Genomic DNA, 25,487 nt, shown 5'->3' on the forward strand with positions numbered 1-25,487 from the left:
TATCTTTTAAAACAAGAAAAATTCTGGTGTTGACTGTCCCTTTAACTATTTGTTGACCATGTAACTGTAAACAAAAGCAGAGAGACCTGTGTTTAGGTTTGTAGTACCACTGACAAAGAATATGAACAGAGTTAAAGCTCTTTATGAAAACAACTCTACATTATATAGACAGGAGGCAAAATTATCCAATCTTTCATATACAGTATATAGAAAGGAAAATACAAGGGTCTCCTTTTTTTGCATTATCTTTTGCTGATCTATAACGTTACAATAACAAACCAGCTGTTAGCAGCTCTATAGGATATTTGCTACATGGCTTGGTTCTTGGGGTCCCTTCCTACATTTTACTGCCACCCTGCCTTGCTGGCTGGAATTTGTGCTTCTAGGAAGGATTTGCTGGATTTAAAGACTGGAATTTAGATCCTCCAGATAAAACAACATAAAATCTATGTCAGAATAAGAAGTTTGTATTGTGCAAGTTAGTCAGTCAAGGTACCCAATGCAACAGTGTAGTAAGGGGTGGTACTACACCTATTAGACTCAACTACTGATTTGAAATCAACATATTTTTTTTGGGGGGGGGGGCGACTCATCAAATCTAATTTAGGGACATGTCATTAGTGTCTAACCATTAAGTAAATTATAAAAGGGATTTGAAACACAAATTATTTTTTTATGATTCAAATAGATAATACAATTTTAAACAACTTTCCACTTTACTTGTATTATCTAATTTGCTTTATTCACTTGGTATCCTTTATTGATGAAGCAGCAATGCGCAACTGGGAGCTAGCTGAACACATTGGGTGAGACAATAACATGATGCATATATGTACAGCAACCAATCAGCAGCTTCTGAGCCTATCTAGGTATCCTTTTCAACAAAGGATATCAAAAGAACAAAACAAATTAGATAATCAAAGTAAATTGGAAAGTTGTTTAAAATCACTAGCTTTTCTGAATCATGAAAAAAAAAATTGGGTTCCATGTCCCTTTAAGTTAAAACAAAAAAAGTTCTAAGAATGAGTCATAGTTCCACAGCCTGAACTTTTGCAGAATATACTAAATGCTACAAAAACTGAAAAATGCCACTTAATTGTATTGCAATCCAATGCAACACTTAATCACCAAAATATAGGCACTTATTTGTAGAAATGTACTAATTTATTTGCTTCTGTTTTGTGTACATGCATTAAAGGTTTTCATATAACTGCATGTAATAGACTCTACTATAAAGAAGAATATGCACAGATGCTGATATAAAAATCCAGTATAAAACGGTTTCAAAAACTTACTTAAAAGCTCCAAGTTTAGCTCTGTTCAAAGGGTTAGCTAGAAAACCCACTAAGGGCTAGATTTATTAAAGCCCTACGGCTGCAAGTTCTCACAAGAACTTGCTCGCCGTCATTTATCAAGCAGCGGTCACCAGACCGCCGCTTCCCTAACCTCTTTGCCACCTCTAAGGTGGCGAAATTCAATCTCCTCGGTCTAGTCAGACCGAGGAGATTGACAGCTTCTGCCCGCGCGTGATTGGCTGTGCGCGGGCAGGGGGCGGGATTGCACGCGAGCGCAAAATTGCGCTCGTGTGCAATAGCGAATACCTGTGGGTAATTTCGCCCCGCCACAGGCGAGCTGAGGCGTACAGGGGCACGTATACGCACCCCTGTCCGCCTCAGCTTTAATAAATCTAGCCCTAAAAGTGATAATAGAAAAAAAGTTCAATCCTACATTCAATATACACACAAATCCGTCCAAAGATAGTCTTATCATGAATCAACCCCTTGTGGCGATTGCCCTTAGAACTTCATGCATGAGGCTAACGGTGAAAATATACACACAGTCTTGTGAATAAAACTGCCTTGTCAAATTCAGAGCATAGTCACAGGTGTGAGTAAGTGTCAGTGTGGGTCTCAAACACAAATCTTCATTTAAGTGTTTCTTACTTATGCAAGAAACCGCTATGCGGCTATACCCACTTACCGACCTCACCGAATTCTTCCTCTGTGTGCGATTACTATTTCCAACCCGGGAGTGGTAATTCACGGCAGTGTGTAGTCTTGCATCCACATCAAAGCAGTCCTCTGCACTTCCGTAAAGCCGTGAATGCGTGTATGACGTACCACGTGTACGTGCTCATCCAATGAGATTGGAGAGATTCCGGGACCTATCCTTGGTTAGCGGTGAGCCTCAAGGAAGAAGCCTAGCTGTCCACGCCAAGCAGGGGCATGAATGGAGCACCAAAAATCCGCTAATGCACTTATGCTGACCTGATAAATAAACGTTTCCACATGCCCAAAGTTCACAGCAAGAAAGTGCAAAGTAGCGGTAAAAACAAAAGCTTTATTCAAGTGTAAATACACTCATTAAAACATGGGGGTACCATCAAAAAACATATAAAAAAGGACAAAGATCAAACATGAGAACAAAAAGCTGACATGTTTCGGCATGTAGCCCTAAAAGTGGGTGTATAGAAAATAAAACAGACACCCCCTCCCTCCCTTCCTTTGCATATGAAAAGACTCTTTACACAAACAGGAGCAAGCTGCAGTAGGTATACATCAGTATACTTTAAGGTATACATCAGTATACTTTAAAACTTTGGGGCTTGGTTAGGAGTCTGAAAATCAATGCAATGTTATTTAAAAATAAGCAAAACAATACATTTATTTAAAAAAAAAAAAAAAAAAAGCTGTATAGGCTATATAAATGGATCATCTACAAAACATTTATGCAAAGAAAAATCTAGTGTATAAATGTCCCTTTAAGTTTATTAGCAAAGCCCCAAACCCAAACAATCTGGGATTTGGAAAACATAAGTAAACAGTCTATATCTACATATTCCCTTAATGCTGGCACTTCACGAAAAGCTATTTCTATAGGAAAAATAAATATACTGATAGTACTGGGGACCAGAAAACGTCATTTTCTAAAAGGAATGTTGTTGCTGTTAATTAGTCACAAATACTAGAGAAGATCCTGCTTGAATCACAAACAATAGCAGATTGGAACTTTTGGAGTTATCTAATTGAACAGCCCGACCCTCTAGGAGCCCATATTGACCTGTTTCACAGAATACATATTGGCTTTGTGCAAGCTTATTTTTTTAATATTTATGTTTTATGCATAATCATTTCAAACGTTAACAAACAAGATTGCATCCAAGTACAATAAAAAAATGTTCAAATAACCTTTAAAATGAAAAATCATAGACATAAAATATGATAAGCACTGCACTCGCAGACCCACCATAGCTGACAAGGGGAGGCAGCATATTGGCACAAGGTCTTCTCCTCCTGCCTCACCTAGTAAGCATATCCCCTGGCAAGGATCTCACCAAGAACGCTTCCACTGCAAAAATGCCGGAGGCTCTAAATGAAGCAACAGTTTAAAGAAGCACTGCCTGTGAAGAGCGACCTTAATCAGCGCACGTGCCTTGTCTTCTCTGTAAAAGCCTGCACTTTATCGCTCACTGTACTATGTGCTGGCTTTTAGAAAGAGGATAGGGCAGATGTGCTGCCCTAGGCACCAACCTTGTTGGCCTAGGCCATAATACGCCCCTGACCCCAACTGTTCAATAAACCCTCTTCAGAGGATATTAACCCTGGATCCTATCAAGGTATAAAGGAGCCACACTGTGACCCTGTTATAGCGTTTTATGTGTAAAAATGTAAATTATTTTACCTTCAGGATCTATGCTGTGGAACAGAACACAGCCTCTCAAGTGTGACAGTCTTATAGCAGGGCTTCTGACATGGACTTGAGTGAGAGAAAGCAGGCAGTGAAACTTGTTAACACTAATTGTTTAGGAGCTGTTAGCAGTAGTCTGGATGGTTTCGCAGAAAAACTCCCTGCATCTCCAGACTCTAACTTTCATCAATACTCTCACTAAGAGGTTGACATGACTACTTAAAACTCCAGTCCTATCTCGAAGGGCAGATACTCTCTGAATCTTCTGACACTTCTCTTCCACCTCCTAACGTGACGAAAGGCAAAGAATGACTGGGGTAATGAGGAAGTGGGAGGGATATTTAAGCCTTTGGCTGGGGTGTATTTGCCTCCTCCTGGTGGCCAGGTGCTGTATTTCCCAACAGTAAGGAATGAAGCCGTGGACTCTTCCTATCTTAGGACGGAAATAATAAATACTTTGAAAGAGTATAAAATACTTTCAGCTTTTTACGTATGTTTTTCATTAAACCCAAATCTGTGGTGAAATAGTGTAACATTAGGCTCCAATTGCCTCTAATATTGCAGCAATATGTGTTAAATGGACAGTGTTACTGTAAAATAAATTTTTCCTTACTGTGTTTTCAATGACTTGTTATACCGTATCAGCTACAGAGTATAACATGTATGAGAAATTCCTTTTATATGTTTATCTTTGAATATGAAATAGCTGTTTTTGATCTTTGAAACCACAACTCCATTAAAATAGGTCGAGATTGCAGGTAAAACAGATGTCTTTATGTTATCCCTTTCTGTACACAAACCTTCTTTATATTATCTCTGTCTGTATACCAAAGCTCAATACTTAGGGCCTGATGGTCAGCAACTTGCTGACATGGAGAGAAATCTCACTAAATCTTTTGTTTCTTTTAAAATATTATTTTGCAATGTTGGTGTCTCACAGTTCTGGCGAGACGTATCATCTCACCAGAGCGGAGAGTTTTAGATCATCAGGCCTTCAGAGAGAACAATTGAGCATTAAAGGATTACTTTCTGTTATAATTTTTAAGCTAAACAACTAACATATTAAAGTTAATAAACATTAATTAAAACCTACTGACCTATATTTTCTCCAAAACGAAGTTTCATAATGTTCTAAAAGTTATATCTTTTATTCGCCGATGATGTCACGTTATCCTGCCCACTATTTTCAGCACTGCATGTTCAAAATACTTAAACCAATAACTTTGTGTTTAAAGCGCCATTTTGAAACCTAGGTATTGTAAACTGATTGGTACAGAGCAAAGGATACCCACGGAGTGGGTTTGGAAAACAATTAAATTTGCAGACAAGATTTCTGATATACGGTAGAGATATGTTAATGAAATGCTATTATTGATAAAAAGCGTATTTGGGGTAGTTAGTTAGTAACAGGCATAGAAAATATTTACTTACAGTGGCCCTTTAACATTTTATTACTTATATCTCCTACCTCCCACTGGGAGTGTAATTTCTTCTCCTAGCTATGCTGACCCAGCTTTTCTTTAGTCTATACTTAAGTATAGAAACTTTCAGGATAGGTAGGGACAGCTATTTCTTATGCTGACATAAATATAAATGAGCTATTTATAAACAATTTAATACTGAAGAAGGGTGGTTATGTGCAAGCTGCAACTGATAGGGTTGTCACTATGTAACAACCCTTACCACTATCAGCTGCCGCTCACTTAGTTGACAGCATTACCAGCACCACATAGACAAAAAGTTAATTAGATAATCAGTATTTTTCAACTTACTTGTGTCAAGTGAAATCACCACTAACATGAACACTCACTTTTATTAGCTATAAAACATAAAGCCTATAAATCTTCCATCCATATCTGCATGTATATTGCAAAATGATAGCATTTGGCCAGCCAGAATGAAGCCCATCTGAGGGAAGACACCCATAAGAATTTACCCTAACACCGTGTATTCCATGAGAATAGTGCTGATAATACCATGTAACAACCAATCCAAATTAATCTAAGATGATCACTTTCTATTCACAACAGTAGAATGAAGGGACATGGTTGCACTTAAAACCTGCAAGATGTTTATATTTCTCATCAAATTGTTGCTTAAAGGGACAGTAAAGTCATAATTAGAAATTCGTGATTTAGATAGAGTATAAGATTTTAAACAACTTTCTAATTTACTTCTATTAATTAGTTTGCTTCCCTCTCGTTACCTTTTCCTGAAAGGTTTATCTAAGAAGGCTCAGGAGCAGCAAAGAACCTAGGTTCTAGCTGCTGATTGGTGGCTTCATATATATACCGATTGTCATTGGCTCATCCATTTGTTCAGTTAGAAACAAAGCAAATTTGATAATAGAAGAAAACTTAAAAGTTGTTTAAAATTGTATGTTCTACCTAAATCATGAAATAAAAATTGTGGGTTTCATGTCCCTTTTAAATAAATAAAACATGCAAAATCAGACTTCGGAAAATAAATGGTCACTGTCAGTGTTATCTTCTCCTCCTTCAACATTTACATGTAATTTAGTCAGCACACACAACGTGAGCCCCCACATGTATTATATAGTCTCTAGGACATACGTGGATATTATGCAACTTACCTTAGAAAGTATTAGTTGCCCATGAAAAACAATCACAAATTTTCTCAAAAAAGAAAAATAATTCTCTTCTCCAACTTTATTTGCAAGGAAATGAAGAAGGAAATAACCCTGCAAAAGAGTAATGAAAACAAGGAAATGCTACAATTAAAATAATAATAAAAAAATACTGCTGGATGTAACCTGGGGAAAATTGTGTTTACCTTTAAATAATGCACTTGCATGAAGATTTTCTCTGCATTCAGGCCGTGTTTGACAATGGATGCACCAGAATCACTCACTTCTCCTGTGTTCTCACCATGAGGTCTAAGAATAAAAGATAAAATAATAATTATATTTTCCACTATTCGCCAATAGCTAGAAAGCTACTTTATAACTAGTATGATATGAAGCCAACATTATGTTCACATTATGTTCACCTATAAATTATTTGCAGTTGGTATAACACTGGCCATGTTAATGCTGCCCTCTCATAAATATGCGTGTTGTAATAAGAGTTATGATTTTGCGCATGGTTTTAAGTACACACAAATATCTAGGGCGAGATTACATATACGGCGCAAGCTTCAGCGCAACCGCTGAAAAACCCGTGCCGCCCGTAATTTCACCTTGCACATTGGGGTATTACATAAACCCCCCGACAGTTCATAAAGTGCCGTAAGTCGGATAAACTAGCGATGTCCAGAAAGTGTAAATTCAAATTTCTGGAGTCGCCAGTGACTTACGGCACTTTAAAAACTGCTGGCGCCGAAGAAAATAAAAAATAAGTCAAATCTCCCGAAAAAGTCTAACACGTTTCCCAAAAATAAACCCGACATGTAAAATCCCTATATTTGCCATCAAACCCACATCACAACTAATAATAAATGTATTAACCCCTAAGCCGACAACCCCCACAACGCAATATGCCTAATTAAACTATTAACCCCTAATCCCCCATTCACATACATCGCGATCTACCTAATAAATGTATTAACCCCTAATCCGTCATTAACCCACATTGCAACAAACCTTATACATCTATTAACCCCTAATCTGCCAAACCCACACAACACAATAATCCTATTAAAACTATTAACCCCTAAACTGCCAAACCCACACAACGCAATTAACTAATTAAATTACTAAGCCCCCCTAACCTAAGACTGCCTAAATAAATCCCATTTCCTAAATGAAAAAATACTGGTACAAACAATTAAAATAAAAAAGCTAACATAAGTAAAAATAAAAAAAAGCTTAGATAAAATTAAATTAATCTAAGATTACAAAAAATAAAAAATCTAACATTACAGAAAATAATAAACAAAATTATCCAAAATCAAAAAATTAAACCTAATCCCTATGAAAATAAAAAAAAAACCCCAAAATAAACCCCCCTAATCTAATGCTAAACGACGACTTTTTGTAGGACATTGCCCTAAATTAAACAGGTCTTTTGCATTTTAGTCCCTAAAGAAACCTAAGCTACCCATTGCTCCTAAAGGGGCATTTGTATGGTTATTGCCCTTAAAAGGGCATTCAGCTCTTTTAAGAGTGCCCATTAAAACCCTAATCTATAAAAAAAAAAGCCCAACTCTAACCCCCCAAATAGGTACTCACCGTTTCTAAAGTCCAGCAGAGAAGGTCCTGTTCCAGACGGTGAAGTCTTCTTCCAAGCGGCCAACATCTTCTTCCAAGCGGGGACCTCTTCTATCTTTATCCAGGATCGAGGAACTGAAGACTGGCGACCGCCGAACTGAAGACCGGCAAACACGGAACCATGGACATGGAGGATCCTCTTTGTACGATCACCGCCGTACACTGAATAGTGAATTTAAGGTACGCAATAAAATATGGCGTCCCTTGCATTCCTATTGGCTGATTTGATTCTTCAAATTCAAATCAGCCAGTAGGATAAGAGCTACTAAAATCCTATTGGCTGATTTGAATTTGAAGAATCAAATCAGCCAAATAGAAATTCAAGGTACCCCATATTTAAACGCATACCTTGAATTCAATCCTCAGTTTGCGGCGGTGATCGTACGAAGAGGATCTCCACGATCCATGGTTGCTGGTCTTCGGTTCTGCTGTCGCCGGTTTTCAGTTCTGCGGTCCTGGATGAAGATAGAAGAGGTCGACGCTTGGAAGAAGAACCGTCAGTACCTATCTGGGGGTTAGAGTTAGGCTTTTTTTTAATTTTTGGGGGGTTTATTTTTTTTAGATTAGGATTTTAATCGGCACTCTTAAAAGAGCTGAATGCCCTTTTAAGGGCAGTAAAAGAGCTGAATACCCTTTTAAGAGCAATGCCCATACAAATGCCACTTTAGGGGCACTGGGTAGCTTAGGTTTTTTAGTGTTAGTTTTTTTTGGGGGGGGGTTTAGTGGGTGGGGGCTTTTTACTGTTAGAGGGGGAAAAGAGCTGTTTAACTTAGGGCAATGCCCTACAAAAGACCCTTTTAAGGGCTATTGGTACTTTAGCATTAGATTAGGGATTGTTTTTATTTTCATAGGGATTAGGTTTAATTTATTTATTTTGGATAATTTTGTTTATTATTTTCTGTAATGTTAGATTTTTTTATTTTTTGTAATCTTAGATTAATTTAATCTTAGTTGTTTTTATTTCTAAGTAATGTTAGCTTTTTATTTTAATAGTAACAGTATTTATTAATTTAGGTAAATGGGGTTAATTTAGGAGGTGTTCAGTTAGGGGGCTTAGTAATTGAATTAATTATTTGCGTTGTGTGGGTTTGGCGGATTAGGGGTTAATAGATTTATAAGGTTTGTTGCAATGTGGGTTAATGGCAGATTAGGGGTTAATACATTTATTAGGTAGATCGTGATGAATGTGAATTGCGGATTAGGGGTTAATAGTTTAATTAGGCATGTTATGGGGGGTTGTCGGTTTAGGAGTTAATACATTTATTATTAGTTGCGATGTGGGTTTGATGGCAGATATAGGGATTTTACGTGTCGGGTTTATTTTTAGGAGACGTGTTAGACTTTTACGGGAGATTTGACTTTTGGCGGATTAGGGGTTAATAGGTCAATTAAGTTTATTGCGTTTGTGGGGGGGTGGCGGTTTAGGGGTTAATAGTTTTAATAGGTTCTTTGCGATATGGGTGAATGGCAGATTAGGGGTTAATAGTTTGTTAAATTATATTGCGTTGTGGGGTGATAGCGGTTTAGGGGTTAATAGGTTAATTCGATGTTGGGTTGGCGGATTAACGGTTAATATAGTTAATTAGTTATTGCAGTTGACAGGTAGATATTGCGCATGCGTTAGGTGTTAGTTATTTTCAGGGGGTAGATAGATATTGTGCATGCGTTAGGTGTGTTAATATTTTCAAGCAAGGCTTGCCGCGCCTGCCTGAGCCTGCCTATGTGTGACAAGGTGAAAATGGAGTAAAATATCTCCATTTTCCCCGCGTATGTCCTTGCGCTGAATATGTGATATCGATTTGTGACACGGTTCTATGTTAACTTATGGGAGTAAAAATTGCGGCCGACGGGTGAAATATATGTGCCGCATTTATATGCGGCGCTCTATATGTGATACCAAAACTGTGTAAAAACCGGCATCGCCGGCTTTTGCGGGCGACGCTGCATATGTAATCTTGCCCCTAGTAAACATTCTTTGCCTAGGCAGTTTGCTTTTCTATATCCTTTTGTTCAAGTTTTTAAACATAGTATAATGAAAACATTCTACGGTTTCCATTGATTAATCATAACACCTTTTACAAGAATCTAAACAGAGAAAATAATAGTTCTCAGACAAAGAATCCGAAATAAAATTACACGTTACCTACAGAACGATAAACAATTATGGCTATTATATAGTATGAAAAGAGGTACTTAACCCCTTCGCTACCGGGAATCAGAGAAAATTTTTTTAAATTTTTGCTATCAATAAGTTTAACCCTTTTCTGCTGGGGTTAAAGTGTCTACATCGGAACAACTGCGAGATTTCAATTATTGGATCGGGTCTGGGGGGGCGTCCCTATAACCCTAGGAATGCACTTCAGACCGCGATCAAATCCAGGAAGCGTAGTAGGCTTCAGGACAGCCATGGCTATGACGTTCTAGCCCAGTGTAATTATGACGGAATAGAACGGCATAATGGCGTTAAAAGGATAAACAGAAATAGAGCATTTGTTTTTTTGTTTTTATTTACCTATGAAAACTATATATATTTTTAAAGTAGACAACCCAATGTATTGATCTATGCCCATTTTGGTATAGTTGATACCCCTATTTGGCCACCAAATACAATCATATAAAAAAATAGTTAACTTTTTCGCAAACTTTGGGTTTCTCACTGAAATTATTTATACACAACTACCGCAGTCATAATAAAAATGGTTGCAAAAGCTTCTTTGGAATCCCTTTGTTTAAAAACAGCAGACATGCATGGCTTTGCAATTAGTTTTTGGTAATTAGAAGTCCACTAATTGCAGCTGTGCACCACACTTCTATGGACTCTCATAATCCCAAAACAAAGAAATTTATTGGTAAGTATAAATTCTGTTTTCCTTTTTTTTTTTAAGATGATGAGAGTCCATAGATGTCCATAGCATGTCAGATATAATACCAACCTGAGAGTCCATGTTAAGGACAGGTGGGACAAAATGAGTTCCTATTTACCAGACTCTGCGGCCTGAAGGACTTTCCTGAGAAAATCAGCTTTGGAAAAAGCATAAATATCAAAAAAGAAAAATTTAGAAAAGGTATGAAGAGAAGACAAAGTTGCCGCCTTGCAAATCTGCTCCATCATTTTTGAAGGCCCAAGTAGTAGATACAGATCTATTAAAATGAGCAGTTATTATTTTTGGAGGCGATTTAAAGCCTTACAAATAGTCTGCTTAAAGGGACATAAAACAAGTTGGGATAGAGACAAAATAGAATAATATGTACTTTAATTACTTTACCTGCAAATGTATACTGTAGTGCCTCACCATTAACCCTTTCTTTTAAGTTTCCAAATTGAACAGCTCTAACTCCCCCCACACAATTCCTTCTATGGCTGTATCTATATCCACCTTTGATCTGGTAGAATGCAGACTTTAATAACACTCATTATCTGCTGAAGCATGTCTAGAAGCAAATAAGCTGCTGTTAACTCAATTGAAATACAATGCCTGTGTTTCTGATGCTAAACACTGATAAGGGGCGGGGGAGGTGGATCAAACTACTCCAGACAGCATAGCTATGTGACTAATTTTGCTTATTTTTGAAAATTATTTTAAAATACTTGCCAGCAGTTTTTAAACAATTTTTTTATGCAAACTATTTTTACCTAATTAGCCCCTTTAGGAAATGCTCAACATGTTTTATGGCACTTTAAGCCATGATGCCAAAGCTAATGCTGTATCCTTTTGACCCTTTCTGGGACCTGAAAAGTCTTTAGTAGCCTGAAGGTAACATTTTAAGGCTCTGACTACATCCAAATTGTGTAGTAGGTGTTCCTTAGAGTTAGAAGGATTTGGGCACAGAGAAGGAACAAACATCTCCTTATTAATATTTTCTGAAGACACTATCTTTGGGAGAAAATCATATTTAGTCTGGAGAACCACTTTATCCTGATGAAAAATCAAAAAGGGGTAATCAGAAGTCAAAGCTGATAATTCAGAAACTCATCTAGTGGAAGAAATGGCTAGAAGAAAGAGAACCTTCCATGGTAAAAACTTTAGGTCCAGGGAATGTATAGGTTCAAATTGAGAAGGGGGAAAAATGGGGCTAATAAGGACAAATTCTCACCAAGGCTTGAACAAAAGTTTGAAGATCAGGCAACTTAGCCAGCTTCTTGTGAAACAAAACAGATAACAGATAATGCTGAAGGAACTGATTAATTCTAAAATATTTCCAAGAGAAACCTCTAGAAGAACACCAAATACAGTGGGGAAAAAAGTATTTAGTCAGCCACCAATTGTGCAAGTTCTCCCACTTAAGAAGATGAGAGAGGCCTGTAATTTTCATCATAGGTATACCTCAACTATGAGAGACAAAATGTGAAAACAAATCCAGACAATCACATTGTCTGATTTGGAAAGAATTTATTTGCAAATTATGGTGGAAAATAAGTATTTGGTCACCTACAAACAAGCAAGATTTCCGGCTCTCACAGACCTGTATCTTCTTCTTTAAGAGGCTCCTCTGTCCTCCACTCATTACCTGTATTAATGGCACCTGTTTGAACTTGTTATCAGTATAAAAGACACCTGTCCACAACTTCAAACAGTCACACTCCAAACTCCACTATGGTGAAGACCAAAGAGCTGTCGAAGGACACCAGAAACAAAATTGTAGACCTGCACCAGGCTGGGAAGACTGAATCTGCAATAGGCAAGCAGCTTGGTGTGAAGAAATCAACTGTGGGAGCAATAATTAGAAAATGGAAGACATACAAGTCCACTGATAATCTCCCTCGATCTGGGGCTTCACGCAAGATCTCACCCCGTGGGGTCAAAATGATCACAAGAATGGTGAGCAAACATCCCAGAACCACACGGGGGGACATAGTGAATGACCTGCAGAGAGCTGGGACCAACGTAACAAAAACTACCATCAGTAACACACTACGCCGCCAGGGACTCAGATCCTGCAGTGCCAGACATGTCCCCCTGCTTAAGCCAGTACATGTCCGGGCCCGTCTGAAGTATGCTAGAGAGCATTTGGATGATCCAGAAGCGGATTGGGAGAATGTCATATGGTCAGATGAAACCAAAGTAGAACTGTTTGGTAGAAATACAACTTGTCGTGTTTGGAGGAGAGAGAACACCATACCTACTGTGAAGCAGGGGGGTGGCAACATCATGCTTGGGGCTGTTTCTCTGCAAAGGGAACAGGACAACTGATCCGTGTACATGAAAGAATGAATGGGGCCATGTATTGTGAGATTTTGAGTGCAAACCTCCTTCCATCATCAAGGGCATTGAAGATGAAACGTGGCTGGGTCTTTCAGCATGACAATGATCACAAACACACTGCCCGGGCAACAAAGGAGTGGCTTCGTAAGAAGCATTTCAAGGTCCTGGAGTGGCCTAACAAGTCTCCAGATCTCAACCCCATAGAAAACCTTTGGAGGGAGTTAAGTCTGTGTTGCCCAGCGACAGCCCCAAAACATCACTGCTCTAGAGGAGATCTGCGTGCAGGAATGGGCCAACATACCAGCAACAGTGTGTGACAACCTGTGAAGACTTACAGAAAACGTTTGACCTCTGTCATTGCCAACAAAGGATATATAACAAAGTATTGAGATGAACTTTTGATATTGACCAAATACTTATTTTCCACCATAATTTGCAAATAAATTCTTTCCAAATCAGACAATGTGATTGTCTGGATTTGTTTCCACATTTTGTCTCTCATAGTTGAGGTATACCTATGATGACAATTATAGGCCTCTCTCATCTTCTTAAGTGGGAGAACTTGCACAATTGGTGGCTGACTAAATACTTTTTTTCCCCACTGTATAGAAAGCTTTCCAAATCTTATGATAAATTCTCTGCATTGCAGGGTTTCTGGATTGCAGTAGAGTAGAGGTAAAAGAATCTGAAAAACCTCTGTTTTCGAGAACTAGACGATTAACATCCACGCCGTCAAATTCAGAGATTTGAAATCCGGGTGATACAATAGTCCTTGGGGCAGCAGATCTTTCCTTAGTGGTAGAGCCCATGGAGGAAGAGTTGACATCCGAATTAGATCTGCATACCAAGTCTTCTGGGGCCACACAGGAGCTAGGAGAATAACAGAATCTGATTCCTGTTTGATTCTATCAATGACTCTTGGACGAAGAACAAAGTGAAGAAATACATAGGCCAGACAATAGTTTCAAGGACAGAAAAGAACATCTATCATGCAAGCTATTGGATCTCTTCACCTGGCCCAATAAACCGGAAGTTTGCGGTTCAATTCAGATGCCATTAGATCTATTTCTGGAAGACCCCACCTCAGGACTGATTGATCAAAAATGCCCTGATGAAGACACCATTCTCCTGGATGGACGGATTGACGATTTAGGTAATCTGATTCCCAATTATTCACTCCTGGAATGTGAATGGATGATATGGTGCAGTGGTTTTCCCCTGCCCAAGACAGAATGTGAGATACCTCTCGCATAGCTAAGTCTTTCCCTGATGAATCATGTACGCCACAGCAGTGATGTTGTCTGACTGGAACCAAATTAATCTCTCCTGTTTGAGAAGGGGCAAAGATTGAAGGGCACAAAGAATTGCACAAAGTTCTTGGAGGTTGATAGGTTACCTTGCTTCCAGAGGGGACCATACTCCCTGCACCCTCTGGGTCTCCCAAACAGCACCCCAACCCATTACACTTAAGTCTGTAGGGACTATGGTTCATATAGGACGACGAAGAAAAGAAGTTTCAAGGGTCACTTGTCTGAAGAACTGAGCTCTATCTGCTGTTCCAGTCCTTTGACCACTGTTGAAGCATGGACAATTGAAGACGACGAAAATGAAAATGACGAAAAGGTACTTTTGACGACAATGCTACCATAAGACCCGCTACTTCCATACAATGTGCTACAGAAGGAGAATGAGCCATCTGTAGAGAATGACAGGCTGTCTGAATTTTGGTTCTGCGAGTATCTGTGAGAAACAAGTGCATTTGAATAGAGTCCCTTGTGGCTGGTAATAAAGAACTTTTGGGTACATTGATTTCCCATCCATGCTCCTGAAGGAAAGATACCATTCTCTGGGTATGAGCAGTAGCCAGAGAAAGAGACAAAGTTGAACCAAAATATCATCCAAATAAGGGGCAATGGAGTTTCCCTTCATAAAGATGTGAGGTGCTGAGGCCAGACTGAAGGGATGGGCCACAAATTTGTAATGTGTTTTACGAAAAGCAAATCTTAGAAACTGGAAATGATCCTTGTGAATTTAGATGTGCAGGTATGCATCCTTTAAGTCTATTGTTGTCATAAACTGGCCTTCCTGAACTAGAGGCAAAAACATAAATTATGCTTACCTGATAATTTCATTTCCATCTGTGGGAGGAGAGTCCACAGCTTCATTCATTACTTGTGGGAAATAAGAACCTGGCCACCAGGAGGAGGCAAAGACACCCCAGTCAAAGGCTTACATACCTCCCCACTCCCCTCATCCCCCAGTCATTCTGCCAAGGGAAAAAGGAACAGTAGGAGAAATATCAAGGTATAAATGGTGCCAGAAAAATAAAAAGAAATTTAGGTCCGCCCACCGGAGAAACGGGTGGGAGCCGTTGACTCTCCTCCCACAGATGGAAATGAAATTATCAGGTAAGCATAATTTATGTTTTCCATCTTAATGGGAGGAGAATCCACGGCTTCATTCATTACTTGTGGGAAACAAATACCCAAGCTCTAGAGGACACTGAATGAAAAAAAAATGAGAGGGTAAAAGGAGGAGGACCCTAAACTGAGGGCACCACAGCCTGCAAAACCTTTCTTCCAAAAGCTGCTTCCGCTGAAGCAAAGACATCAAATTTGTAAAATTTTGCAAAAGTATGTAAGGAGGACCAAGTAGCTGCTTTACAAATCTGCTCCATAGAAGCCTCATTCTTAAAGGCCCAAGAAGAGGCCACAGCCCTAGTAGAGTGAGCTGTAATCTTCTAAGGAGGCTTAGGTCCCACTGTCTCATAGGCCAAACGGATAATGCTCCTTAACCAAAATTATAGGGAAGTGGAAGAGGCCCTTTGCCCCCTGCGTTTCCCCGAATACACAACAAATAAAGACGTAAAGACGAAGTCTGTCTGAATTCTTTCGTGGCCTGAAGATAGAACTTCAAGGTTCAAACCACATCCAAATTTTGAAGCTATCTTTCCTTTGACGAAGAAGGGTTAGGACACAGGAAAGGAACTACTATTTCCTGATTGATGTTACGATTTGACACAACCTTGGCAAGAAATCCCAACCCAGTGCGAAGAACAGCATTATCAGCTTGAAAAACTAGGTAAGGAGGCTCACATTGCAAGGCCGCCAAATCAGAGAATCTGCGTGCCGATGCAAAAGCCAGTAAGAATAGAACCTTCCAAGAAAGAATTTTAATGTCAAGCAAATGCATAGGCTCAAATGGAGCCCTCTGCAAAATCTTAAGTAGCAAGTTTAAGCTCCAAGGCGGAGCATAATTGCTAAAGACAGGCCTGATCCTAGACAGAGCCTAAACAAAGGATTGAATTTCAGGAAGCCCTGCAAGCTTCTTGTGTAACAGTACAGATAAAGCTGAAATCTGTCCCTTTAAGGAACTGGCAGCAAGACCCTTATCCAACCCATCCTGGAGAAAGGACAAAATCCTGGATACCCTAACCTTGTAGGTCCTCAACACCTTATGATAGATTCGACGAGTGACCGGTCTCCTGGCTTGAAAGAGAGTATAAATCACTCTCTCAGAAAAACCTCTCTTGGCTAGGACTAGACGTTCAATACCCATGCAGTCAGCCTCAGAGAATCAAAATTTTGGTGTAAAAAGGGACCCTGAACCAGCAGATCTCTGTGACAAGGTAACCTCCATTGAGGAGACGATGACATCCCCACCAGATCCGCAATCAGAATAGCCGAGGCTTGCTCCTGCTTGATGCGGGCCACTACACAAGGTCTAAGTAGCAAAAGTGGAAAAATGTAAATTAGGTTGAACTTCCAGGGCCCCGCTAAGGCATCTATGAGCTCTGTTTGGGGATCGCTGGACCGCGACCCATATCTGGGTAGCTTGAAGTTGAGTCTGGACACCATGAGATCTATCTCCAGCATCCCCCATCTGTTGCAGATCTCCGCGAACACCTCGGGATGGAGAGACCATTCACCCAGATGAAACGATTGTCTGCTTAGAAAGTCCGCTTCCCAGTTGTCCACACCCGGAATGTGGATCGCTGACAGCGAACAGTTGTGGGATTCCGCCCATTCCAGAATCCGAGATACTTCCCTCATGCAGGACGGAGCCCGGACCAGGATGTCATCCAGATACGGAGCCACTGCAATACCTCTGGCCCTCGCCACCTTAAGCAGTGCTCCCAGAACCAACTGGAAGTGTTGGTCCAGAAATGCATATCTTAGGAACCTGAAATGAACCCTGTGGATTGGAATGTGAAGGTAAGCATCCTTCAAATCTATTGTTGTCATGAACTGTTCCTCTTGAACTAGGGGCAGAATCGACCTGATCGTCTCCATCTTGAACGATGGGACCGACAGAAACTTGTTTAGGCACTTAAGGTCTAGAATCGGGCGAAACGTGCCCGACTTCTTTGGGACCACAAAAAGGTTTGAATAATACCACAGACCTCTTTCTGCTAGAGGTACTGGAACGATTACTCCGAGAGATAAGAGATCCCTCACACACTCTAAAAAGGCATCTCTCTTCTCTGGTCTTGATGATAGGTTTGACAGGAGGAATCTGCCTCTGGGTGGGTGAGTCTTGAATCCTATCCTGTAACCCTGGGCGATGACCTCCAGAACCCAAGGGTCCTGAACTTCTCTTATCCAAGTCTCTGCGAAAAGAGATAGTCTGCCCAGTACGCGATCCATTAAAAAGTACGAAATAACGATAGACAAATAATCTACTGCACATGCTTACTCTTGGAATTATTTAAAGGGATATGAAACTCAAGCACTTTTAAACAACTTTCTAATTTACTTCTTTAATCAAAATGTCTTTGTTCTCTTGGTATCATTTGTTGAAAACCAGGAAATTAAACCCAGTAGCATGCACATGTCTTGAGCATTATATAGCAGTTTTCCAAAAATGTTGCCTTTTGCAAGAGCTCTAGATGGCAGCACTATTTTCTGTCATGTTGTGCTCTAGATGTCTACCTAGGTATCTCTTTATCCCCTTAATGCCGTTAGGCCGTTCCATGCTGTCCTTAGGATGGCATGGAATGTCCTAGCCATTCTGCTTTACTGAAGCAGCTGCGGCTTCCTAACTGGGATCATGGACTGGAGGGCGTTCCCTTCCCCCAGACCCAATCCCATCATTGAAATCACGCGATCCGCGTGATTTCGATTTATTACTTATTTTGTTCCGATGTAACAAATAAACACCAGCAGAAAGGTGTTAACATAGAATACCATGTGAACAAATAAAATTTGTTAATAGAAGTAAATTTAAATTGGCGTTATATCCCTTTAATCCTAATACAGATACAATTCTGTATCTAGTGCTAGAATCCTGTAGGATGTTCTTCCCAATGTGTTTATATATAACAAGTACATTTTGAAAGAAATACTTTTGTGTTGGCAAAATATGACAAATGAATTACAATAATAAACTATTTGGGTAACCAAGTGAAACTGCAAGACTGCTAGGCTTCTTTTTCAGGCATGGTGTAATAGAAAAAGCTTAAGTTACAAGATTTTTATTCAGTTTTTGTATAAATATTTTAGCTATATAGTAATCATTGCATTTTAAATCTAAATATTTTAAGTAACGCAGTCACGTAATAGGAAATGTAAATTCTTAGCACAGCTGGAACTGTGAAGTGTCATGATTTGTTTTAGTAGTTCTGAAGTACAAAATGGTAATGAAAATTGTGAGATAACAGGATGGGGAGGTTCATTGATTTTTGTGTATCATTTCTATTTAATAGAGAATTACATTTGGTGAAATAATATGCTATTGAAGAGCTAATTCATATCTCATAACTCAGTAGACAACAAGAACATTCAAGAGACAAGCATTTTATTAGGAATTAGGCAAGCGTGGATGGATGGATATATAGATGACAGACAGATAGAATCAGGGGCCAGCTCCTTATAGTGCATTGCTACTCCTGACCCTAGGTATGCTTTTCAACAACGGATGCCTAAGAAAAAAGCAAACTAAACAATAGAAGTACATTGGAAATTTTTTTAAAATTGCATGTTGTATCTGAATCATTAAAGTTTAATTTACTCTCCTTTTACACCATAGGCTACTGTGCAATTAAACGTTAGTGAATATTTAATAAATGTTGGACTAATGATTATTCCCTTCAATACTTAGGAAGCAATTTATTAATGTGCGAGAGGACATAGATTAATGCCGGCAGCATACACTGTAGGCATTTATCATTACACAAGCAGTTCTTGTAAATTACTTGTGCAATACCGCCCCCTGCAGATTCGCGGCCAATCGGCCACTAGTAGGGGGTGTCAATCAGCCGATCGTATAGGATCGGGCAGATTGTTGTCCATGGGCTCAGAGCAGGCGGACAAGTTATGGAGCAGCGGTCTGTTTCCATTCGGAGCTTGATAATTCGGCCCCTTAGACTTCAATTAAACGTTAGTGAACATTTAATAAATGTTGGACTAATGATAATTCCTTTCAATACTGACGGCTAGATTACGAGTCTTGCGTTATGAGTAAAAAAGCAGCGTTAAGCCTCATAACGCTGCTTTTTTACTACCGCTGGTATTACGAGTCTTGCAGATTTAGGGGCACCGCACACTTTTTTGGCATTACCGCAAATCCACTTACGCAAATTGCGTATAGTCTTTTTTCTATGGGACTTCCATAGCGCCAGTATTACAAGCTTGTCCTGGGAGGCCAAAAAGTGAGTGGTACAGCCTATCCTGCAAGATTCGTAACGCATTTTATAGTCAGTAGTTATGAGTTTTAAACTCCAACGCTGTAGCATAAAACTCATAACTAAAGTGCTAAAAAGTACACTAACACCCATAAACTACCTATTAACCCCTAAACCGAGGCCCTCCCGCATCGCAAACACTAAAATAAAATTATTAACCCCTAATCTGCCGCTCCGGACATCGCCACCACTATAATAAACATATTAACCCCTAAACCGCCGCACTCCCGCATCGTAAACATTAAATATTATTAACCCCTAATCTGCCGTCCCTAACATCGCCGCCACCTACCTACATTTATTAACCCCTAATCTGCCGCCCCCAACGTCGCTGCCACTATATTAAATTTATTAACGCCTAACTCTAAGTCTAACCCTAACACCCCCTAACTTAAATATAATTTAAATAAATCTAAATACAAATTACTATCATTACCTAAGTATTCCTATAACTAATAGTTACATAGTAGCTAGCTTAGGGTTTACTTTTATTTTACACACAAGTTTGTATTTATTTTAACTAGGTAGAATAGTTACTAAATATTTATTAACTATTTAATAACTACCTAGCTAAAATAAATAGAAATTTACCTGTAAAATAAAACCTAACCTAAGTTACACTAACACCTAACACTACAATTAAATAAATTACCTAAATTAAATACAATTAACTAAATTAAATAAAATTAGCTAAATTACAAAAAAAAAACACTATATTATTGAAAATAAAAAACAAATTACAAGATCTTTAAACTAATTACACCTAATCTAATAGAATGCGAGCTCAATCCTATTGGCTGATTGGATCAGCCAATAGGATTGAAGTTCAATCCTATTGGCTGATTGCATCAGCCAATAGGATTTTTTCAACCTTAATTCCGATTGGCTGATAGAATTCTATGAGCCAATCGGAAACTAAGGAACGCCATCTTGGATTACGTCACTTAAAGGTACCTTCATTCCAGAAGAAGACGTTGATTGAAGAGGATGCTCGGCGCCGGATGTCTTGAAGATGGAGCCGCTCCGCGACGGAAGGATGAAGATAGAAGATGCCGTCTGGGTGAAGACTTCTGCCCGTCTGGAGGACCACTTCTGCCCGTCTGGAGGACCACTTCTGCCCGTCCAGAGGACCACTTCTGCCGGCTTCGTTGAGGACATCTTGCCGCTTGGATGAAGACTTCTCCCGGTAAGTGAATCTTCGGGGGTTAGTGTTAGGATTTTTTAAGGGTATATTGGGTGGGTTTTAATTTTAGGTTAGGGCTTTGGGCCGCAATAGAGCTAAATGCCCTTTTAAGGGCAATGCCCATCCAAATGCCCTTTTCAGGGCAATGGGTAGCTTAGGTTTTTTTAGTTATGGTTTTATTTGGGGGGATGGTTGTGTGGGTGGTGGGTTTTACTGTTGGGTTTTTTTTTTTTTTCTACAGGTAAAAGAGCTGATTTCTTTGGGGCAATGCCCCGCAAAAGGCCCTTTTAAGGGCTATTGGTAGTTTAGTTTAGGCTAGGTTTTTTTTTATTTTGGGTGGGCTTTTTTTATTTTGATAGGGCTATTAGATTAGGTGTAATTAGTTTAAAGATCTTGTAATTTGTTTATTATTTTCTGTAATTTAGTGGGGGTTTTTTTAATTTAGCTAATTTTATTTAATTTAGTTAATTGTATTTAATTTAGGTCATTTATTTAATTGTAGTGTAGTGTAGTGTTAGGTGTTAGTGTAACTTAGGTTAGGTTTTATTTTACAGGTACATTTGTATTTATTTTAGCTAGGTAGTTATTAAATAGTTAATAACTATTTAATAACTATTGTACCTAGTTAAAATAAATACAAACTTGCCTGTAAAATAAAAATAAACCCTAAGCTAGATACAATGTAACTATTAGTTATATTGTAGCTAGCTTAGGGTTTATTTTACAGGTGAGTATTTAGTTTTAAATAGGAATTATTTAGTTAATTGTAGTAATTTGTATTTAGATTTATTTAAATTATATTTATAAAAGTTACCAATTTACTTCTATTATCAAATTTGTTTAGTTACCATGATATTCTGTGTTGAAGAGATACCTAGGTAGCATCTGGAGCACTACATGACAGGAACTAGTGCTACTATCTAGTGCTCTTGCAAATGGATAGCATTCTTGCAAAAACTGCTGCCATATAGTGCTCCAGAAATGGGTCGGCTCCTAAGCAAACGTCCCTGTATTTCAACAAAAGATACAAGTAGAATGAAGAAAAATTGATAATTGAAGTAAATTATAAATTTGTTTAAAACTGCATGCTCTTTCTGTATCATGAAAACAAAATGTATGCTTACCAGATAAATTCCTTTCTATCCTGGCAGGGAGAGTCCACGACTTCATTCCTTGTTATTGGGAAACACACTTCATTCCTTGTTATTGGGAAACACCTGGCCACCAGGAGGAGGCAAAGACACCCCAGCCAAAGGCTTAAATATCCCTCCCACTTCCCCTATCCTCCCAGTCATTCGGCCGAGGGAACAAGGAAAAGTAGGAGAAACATCAGGGTATAAAGGGGCCAGAAGAAAGTATAAAAAGGGAGCCACCCAAACAAAATATCTTAAGGGCGGGGTTGTGGACTCTCCCTGCCAGGAAAGAAAGGATTTTATCTGTTAAGCATACATTTTGTTTTCTTTCCATAAGGCAGGGAGAGTCCACGATTTAATTCCTTACTGTTGGGAAAACCAAGCTCCAGATAACACTGAAGGAATAACGGGAGGGAACAAAAAGGAGGCAGACCCTAATCTGAGGGCACGACAGCCTGCAAAACCTTTGTCCCAAAAGCTGCTTCAGCTGAAGCAAACACATCAAACTTGTAAAATTTAGAATAAGTATGTAAGGAGGACCAGGTAGCCGCATTACAAATCTGCCACATAGAGGCCTTGTTCTAAAAAACCTAGGAAGAAGCTACTGCTCTAGTGTTGTCCCGCTGTCTCATAAGCTAGGCGGATGACACTCCTCAACCAGAAAGACAAGGAAGACGTAGTGGTCTTCTGACCACTACGTTTACCTGCATAGATGACAAACAAAGATGAAGATTGTCTGAACTCCTTAGTAGCCTGAAGGTAAAATTTTAAGGCACGAACCAAATCTAGATTGTATAGCAAACGTTCCTTCACCGAGGAAGGATTGGGACACAAGGAAGGAACAACAATCTCTTGATTAATGTTCTGATCTGACACCACGTTAAGAAGGAAACCTAACTTAGTACGTAAAACCGCCTTATCGGCGTGAAAAAACAAGGTAAGGGGGATCACACTGCAAGGCAGAAATCTCCGAAACCCTGCAAGGAGAGGCAATAGCCAACAGAAACAGAACTTTCCAGGATAACAGTTTAATGTCAACAGTAAGCATTGGCTCAAACGGAGCCTGCTGCAACACACAAAGAACAAGGTTGAGACTCCAAGGCAGAGTCTCCGTTCTAGACACAGGCCTGATCCTAGTCAGGGCCTTAACAAAGGACTGCACATCCAGAAGCACAGCTAATCTCTTGTACAGCAACACCGACAGGGCCGATAGCTGTCCCTTCAGGGAACTAGCAGATAGACCATTCTCCAGTCCATTCTGGAGAAAGGATAAAATTCTGGCAACCTTAACCTTATGCCAAGAAAAACCAAGTTCTTCACACCAGTGCAGATAAGTCCCCAACACCTTATGGTAGATGCATCGAGTAACCAGCTTTCGAGCTTCAATCAAAGTGTCAATAACACTCTCAGAGAAACCTCTCTTGGCTAAAACTAAGCGTTTAATCTCCACGCAGTCAGCCTCAGAGAATCTAGATTTGATGTAGGAAGGGACCCAGGGTAACCTCCATGGAGGAGATGAGGACATCCCCACCAGATCCACGAACCAAGTGTTTCACGACCAGGATAGAGCAATTAGAGTCACCGGTGCTCGCTCCTGCTTGATCCGAGCCACCACATGGGGGAGAAGAGGTAATGGAGGAAATATATATGAGTCTGAACCTCCAGGGAACCGCTAGAACATCTATTAGTTCTGCTTGAAGATCCCTCGATATCGACCCGTACCTGGGTAGTTTGACATTTAGACAGGAGGCCATGAGGTCTATCTCCGGCATCTACCATCTGAAGCATATCTCTGCAAATACCTCAGGGTAGAGAGACCATTCCCCGGGTGAAAAGATTGCCTGCTGAGGAAGTCTGCTTCCCAGTTATCCACATCCGGAATGTGGATCGCTGATAGCATACAGTTGTGGGTCTCTGCCCATTCCAGGATCTGAGAAACCTCTCTCATCGCTAAGGAACTCCTCGTTCCTCCCTGATGGTTGATGTAGGCTACTGAAGTTATATTGTCTGATTGGAATCTGATAAACTGGGACAAACCCAGAAGGGGCCTAGTCTTCAGGGCATTAAACATTGCCTGAAGTTCCAAGATATTGATCAGCAACGTGGGCTCCTCAGACCCTGTGCCTTCCTGGCACCCCAAACGGCTCCCCAGCCAGATAGACTTGCGTCCGTAGTCACAATCTCCCAGGACGGTCTCAAGAAGCACATGCCTTTGGACAGGTGATCCTGACAGAGCCACCAAGAGAGGGAATCTCTAGACAGGCTGTCCAGTATTATCTGTTGGGACAGGTCTGAATGGTCGCCGTTCCATTGTCTCAGCATGCATAGTTGTAAGGGTCTGAGATGGAATCTGATAAAGGTAATGATGTCCATACAAGACACCATGAGGCCAATCACTTCCATACACTGGGCCCCCGAAGGACTTAGGGAGGCCTGGAGGGCAAGGCAAACTGATGTAAGCTTGCAATGTCTCTGATCCGTTAGAAAGATCTTCATGGATACCGAGTTCATAACTGTACACAGGAAATTCACCCTGGTATGTGGAGTAAGAGAACTCTTTTTTAAGTTTATCTTCCATCCATGTGACCGAAGAAGAATTAGAAGGAATTCTGAGTGCTCCCCTGCTAGAAGAAAAGATAGTGCCTGTACCAAGATATCATCCGGGTAAGGTGCTACTGCGATACCTTGTGTTCTGGCAACCACTAGGAGAGCTCCCAGAACTTTTGTAAATATTTTTGGAACTGTAGCTAAGCCAAACGGAAGTGCTATGAACTGGAATTGTTGGTCCAGAAATGCAAACATCAGAAATTGAAAATGTTCCTAGATTAGAACCCCAGACCTCTTTCTGATGCAGGTACAGGGACAATTACTCCTCTAAAGAGACTAGGTCCCTTATGCAACCGAAAAAGGCAGTCCTCTTCTCTGGTCTTGTAGATAGTCTACAGAAAAGGAATCTGCCACTGGGCAGATGGGACTTGAATCCTATCCGGTATCCCTGAAATACGACCTCCAGAACCCAAGGGTCCTGAACATCCTGAAACCAAGCATCTGAGAAAAGTGTCAATCTGCCCCCTACTCAATCCGATCCCAGATCGGAAGCCGACCCTTCATGCCGACTTGTTAACAGTGGGCTTCTTTGTCTGTTTGGACATGTTCCAGGACTAAGCTGGCTTCCAAGTACTCTGAAGATTGAGATCATTGGGACTTGTCCGAACGAAAGGAATGAAAATTTGATGACTGTCGTCCCTTAGGTCTGTTATTCTTATCCTGTGGCAGGAAGGCTCCTTTCCCTCCAGTAACTGTGGAAATTATGGTGTCCAGACCTGGTCCGAATAAGATCTTTCCCTTAAAGGAAAGTAACCTGGATTTA

At 39.9% G+C, this 25,487-nt stretch overlaps 1 protein-coding gene across 1 annotated transcript in view; it reads right to left on the bottom strand.

The window, feature by feature from the left end:
- AOPEP (aminopeptidase O (putative)) overlaps positions 1-25,487 on the bottom strand; it is a 1,396,509-nt gene that overhangs the window by 581,963 nt on the left and 789,059 nt on the right. The window contains exons 8-9 of the mRNA XM_053702422.1: positions 6,481-6,583; positions 6,281-6,388 (exon numbers count right to left, since the gene is read on the bottom strand). Of these exons, the coding sequence (XP_053558397.1) occupies positions 6,281-6,388; positions 6,481-6,583 (211 nt within the window). The remainder of the gene's footprint in view (positions 1-6,280; positions 6,389-6,480; positions 6,584-25,487) is intronic.

The sequence above is a fragment of the Bombina bombina genome, chromosome 2 (assembly GCF_027579735.1).
Source record: "Bombina bombina isolate aBomBom1 chromosome 2, aBomBom1.pri, whole genome shotgun sequence".
Classification (NCBI taxonomy): Eukaryota; Metazoa; Chordata; class Amphibia; order Anura; family Bombinatoridae; genus Bombina; species Bombina bombina.